We start from the raw sequence: 20,834 nt of genomic DNA on the forward strand, positions 1-20,834 counted from the left end.
TTTTTTTTTTGGTTTTTGGAGACAGGGTTTCTCTGTGTAGCTTTGCGCCTTTCCTGGAACTCACTTGGTAGTCCAGGCTGGCCTCGAACTCACAGAGATCCGCCTGGCTCTGCCTCCCGAGTGCTGGGATTAAAGGCGTGCGCCACCACCGCCCGGCAGATTTTTTTTTTTTAACTAAGAATTTGTGACATTTATTTATAGGGGTGGTGTGTAATGGTCAGAATAGTTTGTGGGGAGTTAGCTCCTTATTCCTTTGTGTGAGTCACAGCAGCTTTACCTGGTTAGACATCTCACTGTTTTTAAATTGCTGTTTCTGTCACACTACTTATAGATCTGTTTGAAATATTCATCTTCTTTTGGTTTAATTTTGATAGGTCATACATGTGTAGAAGAAATTATTTCATTTCTTTTAGATTTTCTAATTTAGTGGACTGTATATAATGTTTTTAAGATTTGTCTTTGTAATTTTCTGAACTATATTGGTATATGTTTTAAAGGCTTCCTTTTCATCTCTAATTCTTAAAACTGGGCCCCCTTTTTTTGTTGTTGTTAATTTGGCCAAGGGTTAACAGATCTTAATCTTTTCAAAGAAGTAACTTGGTGTCATTAATAATGTGTATTATCATTAGTTTCTAATTCATTAATTTCAGCCCTGATCTTATTTCTTTCCTTCTACTGATGGTAGGTTTTCCCAAAGCCTTAAGGTTATATCATGAAGTTATTTGAAATCTTTCAGATTTCTTGTTGGCACTTAGAATGTAGTATTGGCACTTTGTGTATATGGAGGTCAGAGGACAACTTCGGAAAGGCAGTTTTCTCCGTCTCCTTCATGGGTCCTGAAGATTGAACTCAGGTTACCAAGCTTGGCCATGGGGTCATCTCCAGCCCTTACGATTGTTTTTAATATGTTTATGAGGGATTGCTGTAGTTTGCTGAGAATCTAGGTTTTATTGCTGGTTAATAATGCTCTTTGTTGCTATGGAATATATTGTAATAACATTTCCATTGCTACCTTAGGAGCTTCAGTTTGTGCTTGGTTCTGATTATGTTTTAGAGTGTTTAGTGATTGGTCCATACCTGACTGTAATAACCTGCATTTCCTTTCCTTTGTTCTCCAACAGCTACATGGGAATTGGTCTTTCTGCTCAAGGTGTGAACATGAATAGACTACCAGGTACACTTGCAAGTGAATTACAGTTTTGTTAGAGTCTTAGGACTGACGTTTCTGGCTAAAATTTCCAAGTAATTGAAATAACTAAAAGATACTGATTTTTTTTTTAAAAAATTGATCACTTATGTTATGAATTCTAAGTGGAATGTGTATTTAAATTTCATGTTCTTCTGTAGAACTTAACATAGCATAATACCTATGCTTTGTTTTTCTGTTAATGTTTTGTCCTTTTTAACTTTACAGACTTGCATCAGCCGCTTGGAACATTTTAATGCGACTGGTTCTATTGTCACCAGTCACATCCCAACCTTTAACCCATATTAGTTGTATGACCTTGTGAGAGTATAGACAGATGACAGAAGTGAGCTCAGCAGTCTGGGGGCGATGTGGAATGCTGTGTGAGAACTGGTTAGCAGAAGGAATTGATTCTGTCTCCTGATGTTAAAAGTCAGTAGTAGAGGAAATCTTTTTTATGTAAAATGCAAACTGACCTATGCAGAACTACAGGAAATACACTGAGACAGGAACATACCAAGCCAGTACCACTGCCATCTAATTATATTCTTGTGTAACTTGATGTGCTTTCATTGTGCATTTTTGCTAAAAGTTAAGAGGGTTTAAGTGAGGTGTTATAATAAATAAGAATGTGTGTAGTTGAGTGTGTAAAGAGATCGCAAATTACATGACTTTTATATATGGATCACAGCCTGGAGAAATTTGTGGTAAATGAAAATTATAGTCTATTTTACATTAAAGTATATGTGTGTTATTCATATTAAAGCAAAATTCCTTTGCTATATTAGCTAAAAAAGTAATGCATGGAAAAGCATTCCCTGCTGTGTTTATGTTCATGTTCCTGGTAGGAATCCTTTCTCTTCAGTACTTCTTTTTAATGTTGTGGATGGTGAGTTTATTTTCCTTAATGTTTTAGACAACATTTTAATGCTGAAATCACTTTATAGTATAGTTATTGAGAATGTAGATACACATTTGGAGATTTTATTTGTATATTGTCTGTTGTGCTCTTCTGGCTTATCTTATAACATCAGTGAATAAGTGACTGCTCAGGAGCTTTGTTCTTCATTGTAAATATACTGAACCTGTCTCCCTAGGTTGGGATAAACATTCATATGGTTACCATGGGGATGATGGACATTCGTTTTGTTCTTCTGGAACTGGACAACCGTATGGACCAACTTTTACAACTGGTGATGTCATTGGCTGTTGTGTTAATCTTATCAACAATACCTGCTTTTACACGAAGAATGGACATAGTTTAGGTACTGAGATGTATTGCATGCACAGTGGCCCAATATTGTGATTAGTTTATTAATGCATGATGGTTATATTTATTATGTGATTCTGTTTAATGCATAGATGCCTTTTTATTCTGTTCATATGGATATTAAGTGATAAAAATTCATATCCTGTGAAAGCTAACTTAACTCATTCATTCTAGTGATAGAAATTCCAGGTTTGGCTTGAAAAAAAAAATCTTTACTAGTTATCTAATTCTCTAGTACAATTTAAAAAAAAAGTTCAGTTCTAAGAATAGTGTGGGCGAACAATTAAAAGGAGTAAACAGCTCAGTACGTCTAGTAAAAGAACAGGATGGACATAGTTAAAGGGTAAATATGCTAATGGTGATTACTAAAGGTTGGTGTCTCAGACCGTTTGTTGCACAGGACCCAATTAAGAATATAACAGAAACAAAAGACATGGGCTAAAATACGTTAATGGAACAAAGAAATACTGTAAGAATAATAGGAAATTAAAGGCTTTAACTGAATGTGGGTATGCTCATTAGCATTGTATGTAGTTGTTATTAGTAGTTTTTTTCCTTTAAAAAAAAAGATATATTTTTATTTTATGTGTACACATGGATACGTTTGTGTGAGTGAATGTCATGTATGTGTGGGTGCTGGAGGAGGCCAGATGAAGGCATGGGATCCACTGAAACTGGAGTTACTAGTGGTTGTGAGTTGCCCAGTGTGGGTGCTGGGACCCGAACTTGGATCTCTGGAAGAGCAGGAAGAGTTCTTAACTGCTGAGCCACCTCTCTAGCCTTTTCTGTTTAAATTGCAAGAAATATGGAAGGTAATAAGACTAACACTTTTAAAAACCTTACATTTTTACCATTGGGAAAACTAATATGCTCATAGCAAATTACGTCTAATGGGATCAAGTGAAAAGAAGCAAAAATTAAATAACCTTAGAGGGCATATACAGTTTTACTTGTGAATAGTGTTTTGAAAGTTAGACTACAAGTAGTCTGCTTTTCTATAATGGAATTTCTTGAATGACAGACATTTGTGTTACATTACAGAGAAGAGAATTTAAATTTCAGTTTGCATTGCAGCAGCTTTCTGTAGTGCCCCAGCACAATCCAAGTATAAAATCTGCATTTCTGTCCAGCTTAATATTGTCACTTAGAATTTTTTTTTAATTCTGAAACCTTTTTTTATATGAATTGAAAGTTGTTACAGGTCTACAAAGAAAGGTCTTATATTCTCATCCATGTATCATGTTAATGACCCATGAAGATTATATGCAAAGTAGTTAACTGATACTAGTCTTGTTCTGGCTGCTTAAAAATGTTTAAGATCTTAAACTTAAGGGAAGTCTGCTTTTAGGTTTGACAGCTCAAAAATGCAAAACAAGACATTTTTAGAAAACCACGATTAGCCTTTTTAACACTAATTTTTTAAACTTTTCAGAGAAGAAATTTTATTTTGGGAGATGGGAAGATCACAGGTGATGTGATTTTTTTCCTATTAGATTTTCACAAACATTTAAATCAAACCTTTTCATTGAATAAGAAAGCCATTTTAAAAGGTAAGATGCTTAAGAAAAGGGTACCTAATGATGGAATTACGTTCTGATTTTCTGTAAATTTGAAATGTTTGATGGTGTGCATAAATCTAATAAATATTGAGCATATAGGTGGTATAATAGTGGTCAGAGTCCATTTCGGTCAGCCTTGACTGTTTGTGACTTTTGACTTCTTTGCCATGTGACCTCGGGCAACTTACTGAACATTTCTAAGTTTATAAAAACAGTACCTGTAACACCTCAGTGTTTAGAACCACAGTAAGCTCATCAGTGAAAACTGAAATGATACCTGAAAAGTTCGAGATTCTGGGCACCTGTTTGGAGATTCTAGGCTGGGTGCCAGGGCTGCAGAGGTGACGCTGGCAAACATGTTAGTCCAGTGAACGGAACACTTCTCTAGAAGTGACAGCCAAAGCTGCTCTTGAACATGGCCACACCTTTCATTTACATGTTCTCCATGGCTGTAGTGACAGAGTTGAATAGTGGTGACAGAGACTCTATTACCTGAAAAGCAGAAAGTATTAACTAGTTGGCCGCTTACAGGAAAGGTCCTCATGCTTTTGGTCTGGAATCCAGAGTCTAGAAGATCCAGTTCTACTCAGCTCCTGTCCCAAGCCCTTCCCACAGGCATCCACAGAGGGGACTATACAATAAAGCTGGCAGATTTGTGTTTATGTCTCAAGCAAAGTTTTCAAAATGTACGTGTGCTTACTATATAAAGAGAAATGCAGAGCTTTTTATTTGAAAACAAAATAGGAGGTGTTTAAGTATAGAGCTTAACTAACTTGAAAAAATGTAATATATTTTCTTATCAAACAACATTTGTTAGCTGAAGATAACATTTCAGAAAGCTTCTTGACAAGTCAGGAAGTTAAAAGTAAAGTTTACGTAGTAGTAAGTACCAGCTTCCTTATAGGTACCTTTTGGTGGCCTGAACCACACAGCTTGTGGATGCTTACTTGGCAGATGTCCCAAAGTGTTATCTCCGGAACTAATTTGGATTTTTTTTATTACCTTTCTTGATAAAGAGCAAAAACTTTAGTAATTATTGACAAGAATTTTTGGTAAAACAATGTAAATTTGGACAGATTTATTATAAATACATATCTTTGAGAAAAGTAATTAGGCTACATTATTAAAATGTTAAAAATGGGATAGTCATGTTTTGTTAAAATGGTCTCTTATTTTCTGTATTGTTTAATTTTCTGATGATTTGGATATAAATTTTTCTATTTAGCTCCCAACCACTATAAATGAAACTAAATATAGTCAAAATATTTTGTATGGAATTATAAAAACAAAACACCTTCCAGCTTTGCTTTCCTTTTGACAGATGAACAGAGTTTACTTATTGGTAAGAGTCATAAAAACAGAGCTTTATCAACCACAAAGCATTTTTACATTAAAAAAATACATCACATCTTTTATCTGAATGCTTAGGACGAGAAACATTTCAGATTTTGGACTGTAGGAGGTGTGTGTGTGTGTGTGTGTGTGTGTGTGTGTGTGTGTGTGTGTGTGTGTGTAATATATACATATATAAAATGAGATCTCTTTGGGATGGAACCCAAGTGTAAACAGGAAATTCATTCAGGTTTTGTATATGCCTTACACACACAACATGAAAGTAATATTATGACCTATTTTAGGTGTGCCTGCATTTTGAATATGACCTATTAGGTGTGTTGAGGTAGAATCTGACACTAATAGCATCGTTGGTTTTAGAGTTTGGATTTTCAGCTTAAGAGTTGTTCAGCCTGTGTATTTATATTTCCCATGTCTTTTAACTTGATTATTTTAATACGTAGAGTAGATAGTTTATGGTTGTATGGCTTTGCTGTTGGTACAGCCCAGTACTAGATGCTCTTCTGCTTTAGATGCCTTTCCCAACAGGAGAGATGCTGGTGCTAGGGTGGCTGCTTGCTTCCAGTGTGCGACTAGACATTTGCATTGACCGTCACTGGAGAGGTCAGTCTTTTAAAACAGGACAGGGAGATACTACAGAAATACTTGCCTCGTTTTTTTGTATTCTTTGTAGTTAAGAATACCAGTATACTTATGCCATTACCAGTGTTCCCATTGTATTTGGCATGTGGCTGTATTGAAATTCCACTTGAGGCATACAGGAGCAACCTCCATTCTTCAAGATTTGTTTTGTTTTGTTCTGTTTCTGAGGTAGGGTTTCAGCATGTAGTCCAGACTGGCCTCATATTGAGGTCCTTGTACCCCAGTTTCCTGAGTGCTAGGATAACAGGCATGCATTACTATTATGTCCTGTCAAGAAACTGTGTTTTGTTTTAAAAATAAGTACTATACTTTCTTTTGTTCATTTTTTTTAACAGAAAATGTCTGTTCCTTTCACCTAAAAATGCTTTTTATTTTTGTCTATTGGAGACAGAGTCTCTTATACCACAAGCTGAGTTTGTATTTGCTGTGTCGCTAAGAATAACCTTGAACTTATCATCTTGCCTCTGTCTTCTGAGTGCTAGAATTACAGGCATGCACTATAATGCTGAGCTCCAACCTAAAATTTTGTAAAAGCTAAATCTCCACAGCCATTAAGTGTTGAGGTGGATAATACAGCTTATAGGCGAAACAATCAAATCTGACACTGTTACAACCAGTGTTCTCACTCATATGACTTGAAGGTTTGTCTGTCTAAGATCATTTGAAAACTCTGTAGTTAATGCCAGTGTCCCAGAAATACAATGTGTGTGTGACCAGTAGGACTGATGATCTGTAGTAGGACAGCACTCACCCAGATAGACATTAGTGCTGTGAGAAAAGTAGGCTTGTCTTTCTCTTCTTCCTCTTCCCCTTTGCTATTCTCTCCCTTTGTTTTAGTTAGGTATTCAGCTTTTTGCTATTATCTGTCTTTGAAAAACGCCACTAATACCTTCCTTTCTTTTTTTTTAGGTATTGCTTTCACCGACTTACCGGTAAGACACAATTTTTTGAAAGACGTTTTTCATTTTTAACTAAAAGAAGTACAAGAAACTAGAAGGAGACATGTCATACTCATGCATACTAAGTGCATGTGCTGTGCATCAAATAGAGGGCCATTCTGTAGTCACTCTGGAGCATCAGAAATTAAGCTTCAAATTGCATGGCATCCTGCTGTACAACATAAGATTTTCCAAAATACCCTTTTTGATTGTTCCTGGATTAGACCTGTGGCCACCTTTGTAATAGCACCCCTTTACACTGAGTTATGCCTCTAGACCTAAAACACTCTTTTGTTACTGTGCATTCATTTAAAATGTGTTTCTTGGTTATGTTTGAGCATGTCAGCAAAAGGTTGTACAATTGTAACTGTTCATTCACCTGAGGTATATTGGAGACCTGCTCTGTTAGGTCCTGTGCTTTTGGTGTCGTTTGGCAGCCAGATTAGAGAGTAAGCACATGAAATAGTGAATTGTGACATGTTAAGGAGTTTATGTACTTTGGAGAGAAATAGGACATGGTAAAGGCAAGACAGAGTTGTAGAAGCTGCCCACTTTGCTCACAGTGGGACTTGAGTGCAGACTTTTGACAGAGTAGAAGTCTGTGGATATGTAGAGCAAGAGTATTTCAGACAGTAGGGAGAAAAGTGATCAGGCAGAGTCCAACACAGGATTTGGGAGCCAAAGAGACGGCTCATCAATCAAGAACACATACTGTTCTTCCAGAGAACCAGAGTTCAGTTCCCAGCATCCATGCTAGGCAGCTCCTAACTCCCTGTAACTCTAGCTCCACAGGATCTGACATCTTCTGGCCTCTGTAATCTTGTATTCATACAATACACATAAATAAGTAATCTTTAAAGAGGACTTGACTTTAAGATAGTAGGCCTGAGGAACTGAGAGGATGGACTATGGAGACAGTGATGTGCAGAAGAGTTTTCTTTGTTTGCTTATTGTTTGTGTCAGAGGAGCAGACTCTAGATTCCTGTACTTGCTAGGGAGAAGCTTCAGCATTGAACTGCACCCCAGCACTGCGTTTTCTTTTTAGGACAGCTGTTCTGCATGTGGTTCCGTCTGCCCCCAAAGCTCTGCTTGAGCAACTGCTCCAGCAGTCAGCCCTTCTGTCATAGCCTCCCTCCCTAGTAGACACCACACCTGGATTTGTTAGAACGTTTGGGGCCAGGGTGAGTAAGTTAGTTTGGTGTAAGAGTCCAATATGGTCAAGTATGGAGTTGGAGTTGCAAGGTGGAGTTAAAGAGAATTGTCTGCTGTAAACTTGGGAGCCATTTGGCATTTAGGTGTCAAAGTCTTAAAACTGGTTGTGTGAACAACATGCAAGTATGTGTTGGCCCAGAAAGGAAGTAGATGGATTTTTAGGACAGGTAAGTTTAGGAGAAGATAAGGAACTGTCAAAGAGAAACTGAGAAGCAGTTAGTGAGGTCAGGAAGATAATGAGTTAACACTAAAAGCCTGATGAAGATAGGAATCAAGGAGAAGGAGTTGTATCTCTATTTTCCTGTTGCCAAGATGGTAAAACATCACCACCAAAGGGGATTTGGGGAAGAATTTGTCTTGACGTTCCAGAGGACTAAGAGTCTTATCATAGCAGGGAAGCCCAGCAGCAGGCGTGACGACAGGAGCAGGAAGTGGGGAGATCACATACTCAACCCCAAACATGAGCAGAGAGAACTTGGAAGTGAAGAGAGATCTTGAACTCTTCAAGCTTGCCCCAGTGACATCCTTTCTCCTAAACTCCAGACAGTATCACTAGCTGGGGACCAAGTGTTCAGATGCCCGAGCTTGGGAGGAAGGACAGTGTCATTAGTGTCATTCAGACATCGCAGGAGTCATCAGCTGTGTCAGTGCTGTGATGTAGCCTGTCATGTAAGAACCAGAGCTGACCTGTAGTAGAGTAGAGGTCCCCAGGGACAGTGACAAGGAAGTTTTGGCAGAGCAGAGAAAGTGTGGTGGGAGTGGACTTAGGAGAGACTATGGATGACTTTGGAGGACCGTGGTTACGGGGGAGTAGAGACATAAGGCAGTAACTGGTGGTGACAAGGGGCTGAATAGAAAAGAAACAACATCAAGTTAGATTTAACAGAATACTGTTTTGCTGGTAAATGATTGACTAGGGAAAAAAAGTTGATATAATACAGAGAGGAAAACTGCTATAGTGACCATGTTCTTCAGTGAGCAAGTGTGTAAGTGGGGGGAATTCACTTTTGAATACGGCATTTATGGTGGTGACAAGCAGGGTGGTGAAGTATGCAGGTGCCGGTTATTTTGTGTGGGAGGGGATGCATTCGTGGTGAGGGTGGCACACACATGCACATGCTGAGGCTGAAGGAGGAGAGGATTGGGCATCTTCCTCTGTTGCTCCCACGGAACTAAACACTCCTCACTGTTTCTCAGCCAGTGAGCCTCTGCAGTCTGCCAGTCTCTGCCCCCAGCACTGTTGGTACAGGCACACACAGCCATGTTCAGCTCTTACGTGGGTGCTGGCACTTTGAACTCAGTTTCTCTTGATTTTACAGCAAGCTCTCTTACCCACAGAGCTATCTCCCAGCCCTGCAGGTAAATTCTAGTAGGTAAGCTGATGGCATCCTTAACTATTGCAGGGTCTGTCATAAAAAGACTCCCAAGATTCAGTTGGAACTAGTTAGGGGTTTTGTTGCTGGGCATTTTGCTTGTTGAGGCTCTAAGCATGTTCAACCCCTTCACTGGGTGGGCTGTGCGACAGTGGTTCTCTTGGCTCTTTGTTGGGCAGTGCAGTCGTGGTCATTTAACAAAGGCAGACCTGGTTTTAGGCATGTATGGTTTTTGTCTGCTTCTAGTGGCTTTCTTTCCCACTTTGGTGTTGTGTGGAGTCCCCCCATTTATAGTGAAACAATGCAACTTTGTTGTTACTGAGCAAGGTAGTTGTGGTGGTATTTCTTAGAGGTTTCCTATATAGTGTCTCTTGAGGTCTTCTGCATGCTGTACTGCACTGTTCTACTGCGAGATAAAAGAAAAGCTAGTCTTCCTTTAAAGGAATTACAGAGAATACTTTTATGTTCCTTACCTATAGTTTCTTTTGAGTTAGTTGGAGCATTGAATCCCGAGGGCATATATTTGCAAAAAAGCCTTAATTTTCTTGACTGTATTGTGCCGTTCATTGGTCATAGTGTGCTAACACAGCTCTAACAACCTTACATCTTTTGTTGTTTGTTTGAGACAGTGTCTCACTGTCTAGTCTGGGACCTATGGTGATCCTTTCCCAGCCTCCTGGGTGTTAAATCCTAAACCTTACATTTCTAAAAAATACATTTTCTTCCTCAATTCACATCGGTTTGAGAAATGTCTTTAACTTTAAACAAACCAATTCAGTTCGGAATCAGGTACATACTCCCTTTTTTGTCATTTGAGATTGATTTTTAATTTTATGTGTACTAATGGTTTACCTGCATGTCTGTCTCCACACCACATACATGCTTAGTGCCCACAGAGCCTCTAAGGGCATATACGATCCCCTGGATCTGTAGTTACAGGCAGTTTTGGGCTGCCCTGTTGCTTCTGGGAACCGAACCTGGGTCATCTTCTGCAAGGGCAACAAGTGCCTTTTTTTTTTTTTTTTTTTTTTCCCCCCAAGACAAGGTTTCTCTGTGTAGTTTTGGTGCCTGGATCTCGCTCTGTTGACTAGGCTGGACTCGAACTCACAGAGATCCGCCTGCCTCTGCCTCCCGAGTGCTGGGATTAAAGGCGTGAGCCACCACTGCCCAGCAGGTTTAAATTTTTTTTTAATTTCTTCTGCTGATTATTGAAAGTTAAAGCTAAGCATGATGGATCACACCTATAATCTTAGCATTTGGAAGGCTAAGGCAGGAAAAGTGTCATGAGTTCAAGGCCACCCTGAGACTCTTGTCTTAATAAAGTATAGCATACATAACCATATCTCCCTACCAAAAAGAATCAATTCTTTGTCTTACTTTGTATCTTAATAATCTAGAAAGACTTCATATTTATTTTGACATACTATTTTGTTTCTGATTTGTGTTACTTGTTGAACAGTTATTTTTAAATATACACATTCAGTCTCTTGTAAAATCTTTCTGTACATGTTATCCTCTTTTAATATTTCTCTCGGTTCGTTGTGAAAATACTTGGGATAACTATAATTAAAAGCAAAGAAACAAGGCACAAATCCAAGTACTAAAGGTGTGGGAGGATTTGGAGTCCCAAGAATAAAGATGGAACTTGATCTAGTGTTGTTAGCCTTTGCTTGTTGGTAGTAGAGCAACTCTGAGCAAGTTGTTTAACTTGCACATCTATGAAACGGCACCAAACACCTCACAGGTAATTCTAGTGAGTGGACCTGGCTTTTCGTGACACTCGGTGTGTGATCTCTTTTTGGATGCAACAGTGGATTACTAACAGCAAAAGAAGGAACCCAGCATTTTTTTGTGTGTGTATTTGAAGCTACTTCTTTTTACATTTGATGACTTTTCCACTTTAAAATCTTAGGGTATATTTGAATGCATTTCAGTTGAATATTCATATTTGCCTCTTCTTCCTTTGAAATTGTACATTTGAGGTTTTATTTTGCATTAAGAACCCTCTAAAATTGGAATGATAGAAGATTAGCATGGCCCCTGTGCAAGGACGACACGTAAATTCACAAAGCGTTCCATATTTAAAAAAAAAAGAAAATATCCCCATGGTGACACTATCTCTTGCTTAAAGCAAGTTATTACCACTGTCTTTATAAAGGCAGAGCTTCCAAGTGTGCTGTTAATGATTGTAGTAAATTGTAAATGGTATTTTCTGTGGACTAGTGTAACTTTGTAACTGTTACATGACATTCTTAAGAGCACAGGTTAGATATTTAATATATTAGAAATACAGTGCCACATGGATTATGCAACATGGTCTCAGAATCATTCATGTGGATATCTTAGTTGTTTACATTTTCTTGATAATTAGAGTTTAGCAAATAACAGTTTTGATCAAACACATAATGAGTTGTTTTAGTTGTCTTTCACTAATATTTTTATTGAGATTTAAAAATATTCATGAAGTAAATTTATAGTTCTATTCTTGCATTGCAAAGATAATGAAGTCTTTAGTGTACAGTCAGTAGATATTTAAAGAACTATGTTGTCTTACAGCCAAATTTGTATCCTACTGTGGGGCTTCAGACACCAGGAGAAGTGGTTGATGCCAATTTTGGGCAACATCCTTTTGTATTTGATATAGAAGACTACATGCGAGAATGGAGAACCAAAATACAGGCCCAGATAGACCGGTTTCCTATTGGGGATCGAGAAGGAGAATGGCAGACCATGATACAAAAGTAAGAGCAAGGGATTTTGAATGTACAGAATTTAAACACTGAGTGTTTATAAGGCAAACTATTCTTTTTTTAATTCTAAGATATGTTTCTAGAAGTCTAGTTTAAATTCAAATCATTTGTGTGTACTACTGCTTGTATTTTAATCTCTCAAAAAGTAATTTGCCAGTTGAAATAGAATAGTGTTGACTTAAGCACATACAGAATTGTATTTGTCTGACTTAACTAGATAGAGGAAATAGTGACACTTGATCATAAAGATAGTTTAATTCCTTTGTTAACCTTAGTAATATGACTGAATGAATTCTGTAGATTATATAGTCAGATTTCTAATAACGTTGACAAAAAAAGATAAGTTTAGAAGTGTGACCTAGATCTTATGTTGGGGTTCTCTGACTTAGGGACATGACCTTGAGCACCTTGCTCAGCAGTAGTTCAGGTACATATGGAGGAAAAAGAAGGCTGATGCTCACGCTCAATGTGGAGAAGTACAACCAGGATGTACATACACTGTTTTCCAGGGCGAGTTGTGTAAGTTGCTCTATCTGTGAAAGTGTTAGCAGGGTGGCTCTAATTATTGGAGTGAGCCCCTTCTTTGTATTTAGCATTTAAATTCAGGGAGACTCTAATTGTTCCTATCCAAGAATCTAACTGTAGTCCTCTACCCAAAAGGCTTTGAAACTTAAATTAAAATTTAAAAATTGGGCAAGAAAGATGGCTCCACCAAGATGGCTTGCTACCAAGCCTTTCCACCCGAGTTCTATTACTGGGACCCACATACTGGAAGAGAGAACCAGCTCCTACAAGTTGTCCTCTCACCTCCACATGTGTGCCATTGTGTGTGTGTACATGCACACTCACTAAATTATTAAATGTAATTTTAAAAATAAACAAGCCTTAGTAACTATTTTTAATGCTATTTCTTATATAAGTTACCATTAGACACTTAGGATAAGATAAAGGGAATGAAGACCAAGGAGCAATTGACTGTGGAGTTAGCCCAAGTGCAGCATAAATACTTTGAATTCATTAATAATAAAGGAGAATGGCCAGCAGCAGAGAAGAAAGTAAGTGTTAAAACTGTGACTAGGAAGAGCTGTTTAGTGGCTTTATATATTTGTTTTATTTTGTAGAATTTCATAAGGAACAGCAAGAAAATTGAATTCCTATGATAGTCACCTTCTTTAGACTATACATCTGTCCAAAAGTCTGGAGACAGTGCCTGGATATCACTAGTATTAAGTGACAATTATTAAAGCTTGAAGTAGATAGTGTATATACAAAAATTAATACCGTTAAGTTAAAATCATTCTGATTGTAAAATCTAGTCCAAGAAAATACCTAAGACTTTCAGATAGCATCAGTGTGACATGGTCATGAAAGTGTCTTTATAATTGCTTTTAAGCCAGGTGTGGTGGCGTATGCCTTTAATCCCAGTACTCGGGAGGCAGAGCCAGGCAGATCTCTGTGAGATCTGTAGAGGCCAGCCTGGTCTACAGATCAAGATCTAGGACAGGCACCAGAGAAACCTTGTCTTGGGGGGGAAAAAAAAAAAAGATAATACATAATGGCTTTTAAGATTCTTCAGTTTAAAATTTTAAGAAAATCTTTTTGGGCATTTTTTTTAGAGAAGATAGTGGTTGGAGGTAATAGATTTTTTATTAATATTATTAGATTACCAGTTTTGCCAACTGTTTTAACCACTTAGTGACTTTTTAAAACATAAGATTATTGTCTTAGAAATATATCACTGTCTGTAAATCTTGCAAAATTAGTTCCCTGTCCAAAACCAAATTGACTGCAAGACTGATTTCCTCATTGTTTAGTTGGTACCTTGGGTTTTATTCTGGGCACTTCTCTCTCTGGGCTAACATCAGTGTCTCTCTTCATACTTTGAGATCCCATCTCATTGGACTGATGAGCACAGAAAGTAGTTGGAACTCCAGAACACCAAGTATTAATCAGTTATCTCAAAACTGGGTCTTTTACACCTAGCTAACATGTTACTGGGATATCTATAATTAAGGTGAGGTAGAAATTATGATTAGTAGGATTGAGTAATAGAAAAAATGAATGAGGAACCAGGGGGTTAACAGGGATCCAAGAATTTAAAAAAACAAAAAACAAAAACCAGAGATGACTTACTGCCTTTGGTCTTACTTTAGATTATCTTTTTGGACTATTGATAACTTATTTTAAAGTTGAAAGTCATAGAGCCTGGCTTCAAGGACATCGATTAATTTTGTAATACCAAGTTAGACTTTGTTAACAAAGCTTGTCGTCTGACGCATGTATTCTCCTGACTAAAAGATGTGTTTTCTTTTTTTTCTTTTAAGAATGGTTTCATCTTATTTAGTCCACCATGGGTACTGTGCCACAGCAGAGGCCTTTGCCAGATCTACAGACCAGACTGTTCTAGAAGAATTAGCTTCCATTAAGAATAGACAAAGTAAGAACATCGTGGTACACGGCGAATACTTATTTTTAAATTACAAGTTTGGTTGCTTTAACTTGTAGAAAAAAAATTTTTTTTTAAATTAAGAATTGCCTGCATATATTGTTTCAAAGCAGATGCCTCTGGATTTATGTCCATTTATTTTTGTGAATGTTTTTTGTTTTGTGCCAGGGATGGGGAGCTCTTTGGTTTGAGACAGGGTCTCATGTAGCCCAGGCTGACCTTGAGTCTCATCCTTGTGCCACATTGACAGTTTTGAATTTTTTTTTAATTTACACTAGAGTTTTAAATACAGAAATAATTTTGTAGACCTTACAAAGAGATGCCTTTATCATGTATCCATTAAAAGACTGCTTTCCAGCTGGGCGGTGGTGGCACAAGCCTTTAATCTCAGCACTCGGGAGGCAGAGCCAGGCGGATTTCTGTGAGTTCGAGGCCAGCCTGGTCTACAGAGTGAGATCCAGGACAGGCACCAAAACTACACAGAGAAACCCTGTCTCGGGGGAAAAAAAGACCACTTTCCTGTGGTTTGGGATTGAGGTTGTTGATAAAGCCTGATGCTCTGGGTTTGGTTTCAGCACTTGGTGGGTGGAGGGTGGGGTAGGACAACCTTCTTAAGTTTTAAGAAATAGGAAACATTTGATACAAAGAAAGTTTTCTTTTATTGTTTTGGTAGGAGTCTTGATGAGAAAGTGGAGATAGTATATGAAAGAATTTTTTTCTTCGAAAGAAATTAAAATTTCTTCTAATTTGCTGCCTAAATTTAAGGTAGTGTTGGTCCTAAGTATTTATTGCTTAGGGCCTTGTGCTGGCCAGCACTGGTACTGATTTAACCAGGGCAAAGCCGAATGACAGCGGATGTAAGTTAGCCATCAGAGGAGGTCTCCCCAATGGGCAAGAGTAGAAAGAGGAAGCAGAGCAAACAGGTGGTGGTCGAGAGGACCTACTGTAGGTCAGGTGGCCAGAGGGGCTCCAGTCGCAGCGTGCTCTAGTACATGGCATGCTCTGTCCAGCAGAGGAGGTCACTCACTTGAGTGTTCTGTGTCCTCGGTGTCTAATTTAGCAAAGTTCTGACCCTTTCAAAGTCTGGTGTTCTAGTCCTGAGTCAGAAGGCCCAGTAAGACATTGTGTCATTTCTTTAAATCATAGTCTTGTAAATCTTACCATTTGAAATATAATACTGCTCAGTGGATGTTTTTCCTATAATACCTACTCATTCATGATATTTGAAAGTTGTCTCTGAAGATACTTGTTTTTTTAATTTTTAATGTCTGAAATTTTGCTTGGATTCCCTAATCTAAACTTGAAAGGATTAGAAAAAGAGAGTTTAACAAGAATTATTTTAGAGGATTTCACTGTTGCTTTTTTCTTGAATGATTTAAGGTTGTCTGCTTTTGTAGAGCTAATATTTTGCTTTCTTTTCTGAATAGGAATTCAGAAGTTGGTGTTAGCAGGACGAATGGGAGAAGCCATTGAAACAACACAACAGTTATACCCAAGTTTACTTGAAAGAAATCCCAATCTCCTTTTCACATTGAAGTGAGTTTTAATAAAATGTTACTTTATGTGTTACACATCTTAAGTAGTCAAAATTATCTTCATGATTTGTGGTTTTGCTTTGTTTTGGGTATTTCCATATATTTTTATAATGTAGCACATTTAACTGATATTTTTAAAAACGTAGAGCTGAGGATGTTCAGCTCAGTGGCAGAGCAGGTACTTAGCAAGTGTGAACAAATGCAGAGTGCTTTGTGTTAAGATCTCTAAGCACAGTATAGTTTGTTTGCTTTTATCATTCATTCTCTCCCTTAAAATGTGAATGTCTTAACTTAGAAGGCAGTAATCTCAGTTTTCTTCTGAAAGGTACCTGAATAACTCAATGGATATATTGAAAAGTTACAGTAAAATATACATAAAAATTACTATTTTGCCCATTCTTACGTGTATTCTCATAAGTTTAAGTACACTTAGGTTTTTTGTGCATCCTGCCCATTAAACACTAGCTTCTCCCTTGCTTGATTGCCCAGAGCCCTCATTATTGGTTGTTTTGTGACCTGCTTAGTTACACCATATCCTTAGGTTCCGTCTGTGTTGTAGCATGTGCCAGAATGTTTCTTAATTTTGAAGGCTGGCGATCCCAGTGTGCAGATGCACTGCATGTTGTCTGTTCTTCTATCTGCTGATGGGTGCTGGGGTTGCTTCTGTTCCTGCCATTGTGAATAACTCTAATGTGCACACAAGTATATGAGTATCTGCTTAAGTCCTAGCTTTCAATTCTTGGATTGTATGCCCGAAAGTGGCATTGCTGCCTCATGGCTGTGCTTAACATTTGAGGCCCTCCTGTACTGTTCTCCTTGGTGCATCCTTTGATTTCCTTCCACGGAGTAGAAGGGTTCCAATCTTTACATACCATCATCAACACTTGCTTTCTGCTTTTTAGCTTATAGACATCCTGATTTAGCATTAAAAAGTGAATAAATAATGAAAAGATTCATTAAATAATGAATCTTTGTTGTTTAAGAAAGTTGAATGTGGGGCTGGAGAGATGGCTCAGAGGTTAAGAGCATTGGCTGTTCTTCCAAAGGTCCTGAGTTCAGTTCCCAACAACCACATGGTGGCTCACAACCATCTGCAATGAGATCTGGTGTTCCTTTCTGGCCGGCAGGCATACATGCAGGCAGAACACTGTATACATAATAAATAAACAAATCTTAAAAACAAAAAACCTCGGGAGGCAGAGGCAGGCGGATCTCTGTGAGTTCGAGGCCAGCCTGGACTACAGAGTGAGTTCCAGGAAAGGCGCAAAGCTACACAGAGAAACCCTGTCTCAAAAAAACAAAAAAAAAAAAGGAAAGAAAGTTGAATGTGTGGGGTGTTGGGGTACATACTCATAAGACAGAGGCAGGTGGATCTCTGAGACTTCAAGGCCAGTCTGGTCTACACATAACAAGTTCCAGGCCAGTCGGGGCTACAAAGTGAGCCCTGTATCAGAAAGAAAGAAATTTGGATGTTACTGAGCTTAGGAATTCAATCTTCCAAGCAAAAGAAAGTCTTTATAAGTCAAATGTCAATTATTTTGCCTCACAGTAAAAGCCAACTGAGGCCCATTTTGTCTAAGAGGTTGGTAATGCAGCCTGGGGTAAGGAAGGGCTGGGAGAAGGCTGTGCTTTGTGCCTCTCCAGGTACACATATATCTAAAATCTCATTTTACATAACTCACTTGATATGATACCAAGAAAAATACTAATTTTAAGTTTGAAAATGCCGTCTGTTTTAATTTTATAGCTATATACAGATTTGATGATTATGCCTAGGTAAACTTCCTTTTTTCTTTCAGAGTACGTCAATTTATAGAAATGGTGAATGGTACAGATAGTGAAGTGCGGTGTTTGGGAGGCCGAAGTCCAAAATCTCAAGACAGTTACCCCGTCAGTCCTCGGCCTTTTAGTAGTCCAAGCATGAGTCCCAGCCACGGAATGAGTATCCACAGTTTAGCACCAGGCAAAAGCAGTACTGCACATTTTTCTGGTGAGACACAATCTTTGAAACTTTTACTCTTTATGTCATTTTGAGTCCTAAAAGAATTTTTCATCTATACATTGTTGTCCCTTTCTTTCAGTTGTATATGTACAGTCTCATGTTTTGCGTAAAAAAAAAAAAGATTCATATGATATTAGCACCAAGAAGTATCATAAGGAACTGAGATTATTAATAGATCTTCATAAATAAATGTCATCATTCAAAATGAGCTGCCACTAAACCCATTGACAATAATGAGAAAATAATCATATTTAATAAAGTATGGATTTAAAATGATCTGGCTATGCTGTCCCACCAGTTATCAAGCCTCTCTGGCTTCTTATCTCTCTTGACTCATTCCTGGCTTTTTTTTTTTTTCAAGTTTATTTTCTTTCCTGTTCCTTTTTCAGCCTACTTACTACTCACACTCTGGCTCTTGGTGCTGTCGTAATTCCAACTCTGTCTTTCCTGCCATTACTTATACGGACCTTTTTCTGATCCTCTTCATTCTTCTCTCTTTGCCTATCTCTTTAATTCTGTTTCCCAACAGGAGCTCTTAGCTCTGTGTATTTCACTTTATTTTTGTTGTTGTTTAATTCTTCGTTATTTGGTCCTTGTTTTAGTGAATTAAACAAGTAGTATTTCCCCAGGTACTGATTTAGAGATGTTAAGAAGCACCAATAAGTTTCACAAAGACTGACCTCTTTAAATGCAGTTTTAATCCTTATTATAAGCTAAGTACAATAATAATTTAATGTAATAAGCTAAGTACACACACAGCCTGCAAATCCTGAACTACAAGAGTGGTTTGTATAGCCACATATGCGTTTATTCAAGTATACATTTCCACAATGAAAGTACTTAAAGTTATGTCAATAAGTCACCACTCCAATGCTTGTCCTGCCATTCTTGCTACTGAAAGCATTTATAAGCCCCAAAAGGTTTTCAATCAAAAGGCTCCTCAGCACAGAAGTCCTAACATAAAACTTAGTTTCTTTACAAAAACAAAAAACAAACACTGTTCTTTTGAAAAGACTATTAAAACAAAGGATCTATTAAGACAGATAAAAATTTCTTACTAAAACTTGGTTCCTTAAAAGAAACAAACTAGTCATTATCTTTAATAACCTCTCAGGCCAGTGTTATTTAAAACTTTCAGCTACATAGAGCATGAGCCTCAACTTTGATAAAGTAAAAAGGTCATTTAGATTTCACATTTTATGCACCTACTGTACATAGCTTGTAATGCAATCTACCTAAAGCATAAACCCGACTTTACCCTTTACATCTGGAACTGCATGATTTGTAAAGTACTGTAGTACTTTAACTTGGGTTTAGTCATTAAAACTCAGGAAGCAGTTCAAATGTGGCCAGATAGGGCAGGCTGCTAAAGGCTAAGGTTAGAAATCTAAAAGTAAAGACTTCTTTGATTGCATCTATCAGGACTTTACTGTAGAAAACAGTTATAATATATGGTTTCCACAGAAAATGCCGTAATTTCAGCAATTGTTGATGGTATCAAGAGCCATAGTTGGCTTCACCAAAAGCTTTTTTAGCCAGTTTGAATTCATCACTCATAGTAAGTCTGTTGTCAACTCTAGCAAACTTCCTTGGGTCCTTTTGAATTAAGAAGACAGTATCTTCAAACTTGCACTTGACCTTGTCTTACAGTTGGCATTGTTTTGTAAGTCATTTCAGTGATGAACTCTGAGAAGCTCTTCAGTAATATCCACTGATTCAGGGTTAAGGATTCTGGTCATCCCCAAAGCATACACACATACCCCATAATTCTTTAGAAAAAAAAAAAATCTTTATCTTACCCCTCTACGTTCTGCTTTTTCAGCTTCTTTATTTTCCTCCTCACCTGCCATCCTACCAGCTCGTCAGCCTGCTAAACCTGTATTTATCTTCATAGAGCAGAGCTGATTATGGGATCGTTTTACTCCCCACCAAGTCACACCTCTTCTTTCCTACAGTCCGTACTGCTTTACTTCAGCCTTTTTGACTCACTGTCCCGTCTGTTATCTCAACCACCACAACTCTCGAATATCAGACAGCTGGTGTATTCATATATATAAGATGGTGATTATAACATGCCACATGATGACCTTTCTGTCAGTGACAAACTATGCAAAGTGGCCCCGTGTAGTCATGATGGAGCAAAAAGTATCACAAAATCACATATTTTTATTGTAATCATTTCTATGCCAAAATAAACAAATATATACCATTGTATTATGATTTCTTTATGGGTGTTTTGCTTGCATGTATGTATGCTTGTGCACCACATGTGTGCATTGGCAGGAGAGGCCAAAAGAGGGTGTTGGATCCCCTTGAAACTAGAATTATAGATGGCTGTGAGGTACCATGTCCGTGCTGGAAATTGAGTCCAGGTCTTCTACAAGAGCAGCTAGAGCTCTTAACTGCTGAACCATCTCTCCAGCCTAATATTATGATTTCTTATATCATGTAGTATAGTAACATGCTGTCCAGATTTGTAGCCTAGGAGGTATAGGCTATCCCACATTGCCTAGATAGGCTGGACCATCTAGGTTTTTGTAAGAATGCTCAATATTAGCACTACAATGA

The 20,834-nt window shown here is 37.8% G+C and overlaps 1 protein-coding gene and 1 non-coding gene across 2 annotated transcripts in view; both read left to right on the forward strand.

The window, feature by feature from the left end:
• Ranbp9 (RAN binding protein 9) overlaps positions 1-20,834 on the forward strand; it is a 97,069-nt gene that overhangs the window by 54,287 nt on the left and 21,948 nt on the right. Inside the window, 7 exon segments of the mRNA XM_052728457.1 lie at positions 1,122-1,174; positions 2,284-2,451; positions 6,920-6,942; positions 12,090-12,274; positions 14,608-14,720; positions 16,157-16,265; positions 18,064-18,254. Of these exon segments, the coding sequence (XP_052584417.1) occupies positions 1,122-1,174; positions 2,284-2,451; positions 6,920-6,942; positions 12,090-12,274; positions 14,608-14,720; positions 16,157-16,265; positions 18,064-18,254 (842 nt within the window).
• Positions 11,517-11,618, forward strand: LOC128104813 (U6 spliceosomal RNA). The gene has a single exon (XR_008216116.1). It is a non-coding gene; the product is annotated as a U6 spliceosomal RNA (small nuclear RNA).

This window comes from Peromyscus californicus, unplaced genomic scaffold (genome assembly GCF_007827085.1).
Source record: "Peromyscus californicus insignis strain IS unplaced genomic scaffold, ASM782708v3 Scaffold_8__1_contigs__length_139910024, whole genome shotgun sequence".
NCBI lineage: Eukaryota > Metazoa > Chordata > Mammalia > Rodentia > Cricetidae > Peromyscus > Peromyscus californicus.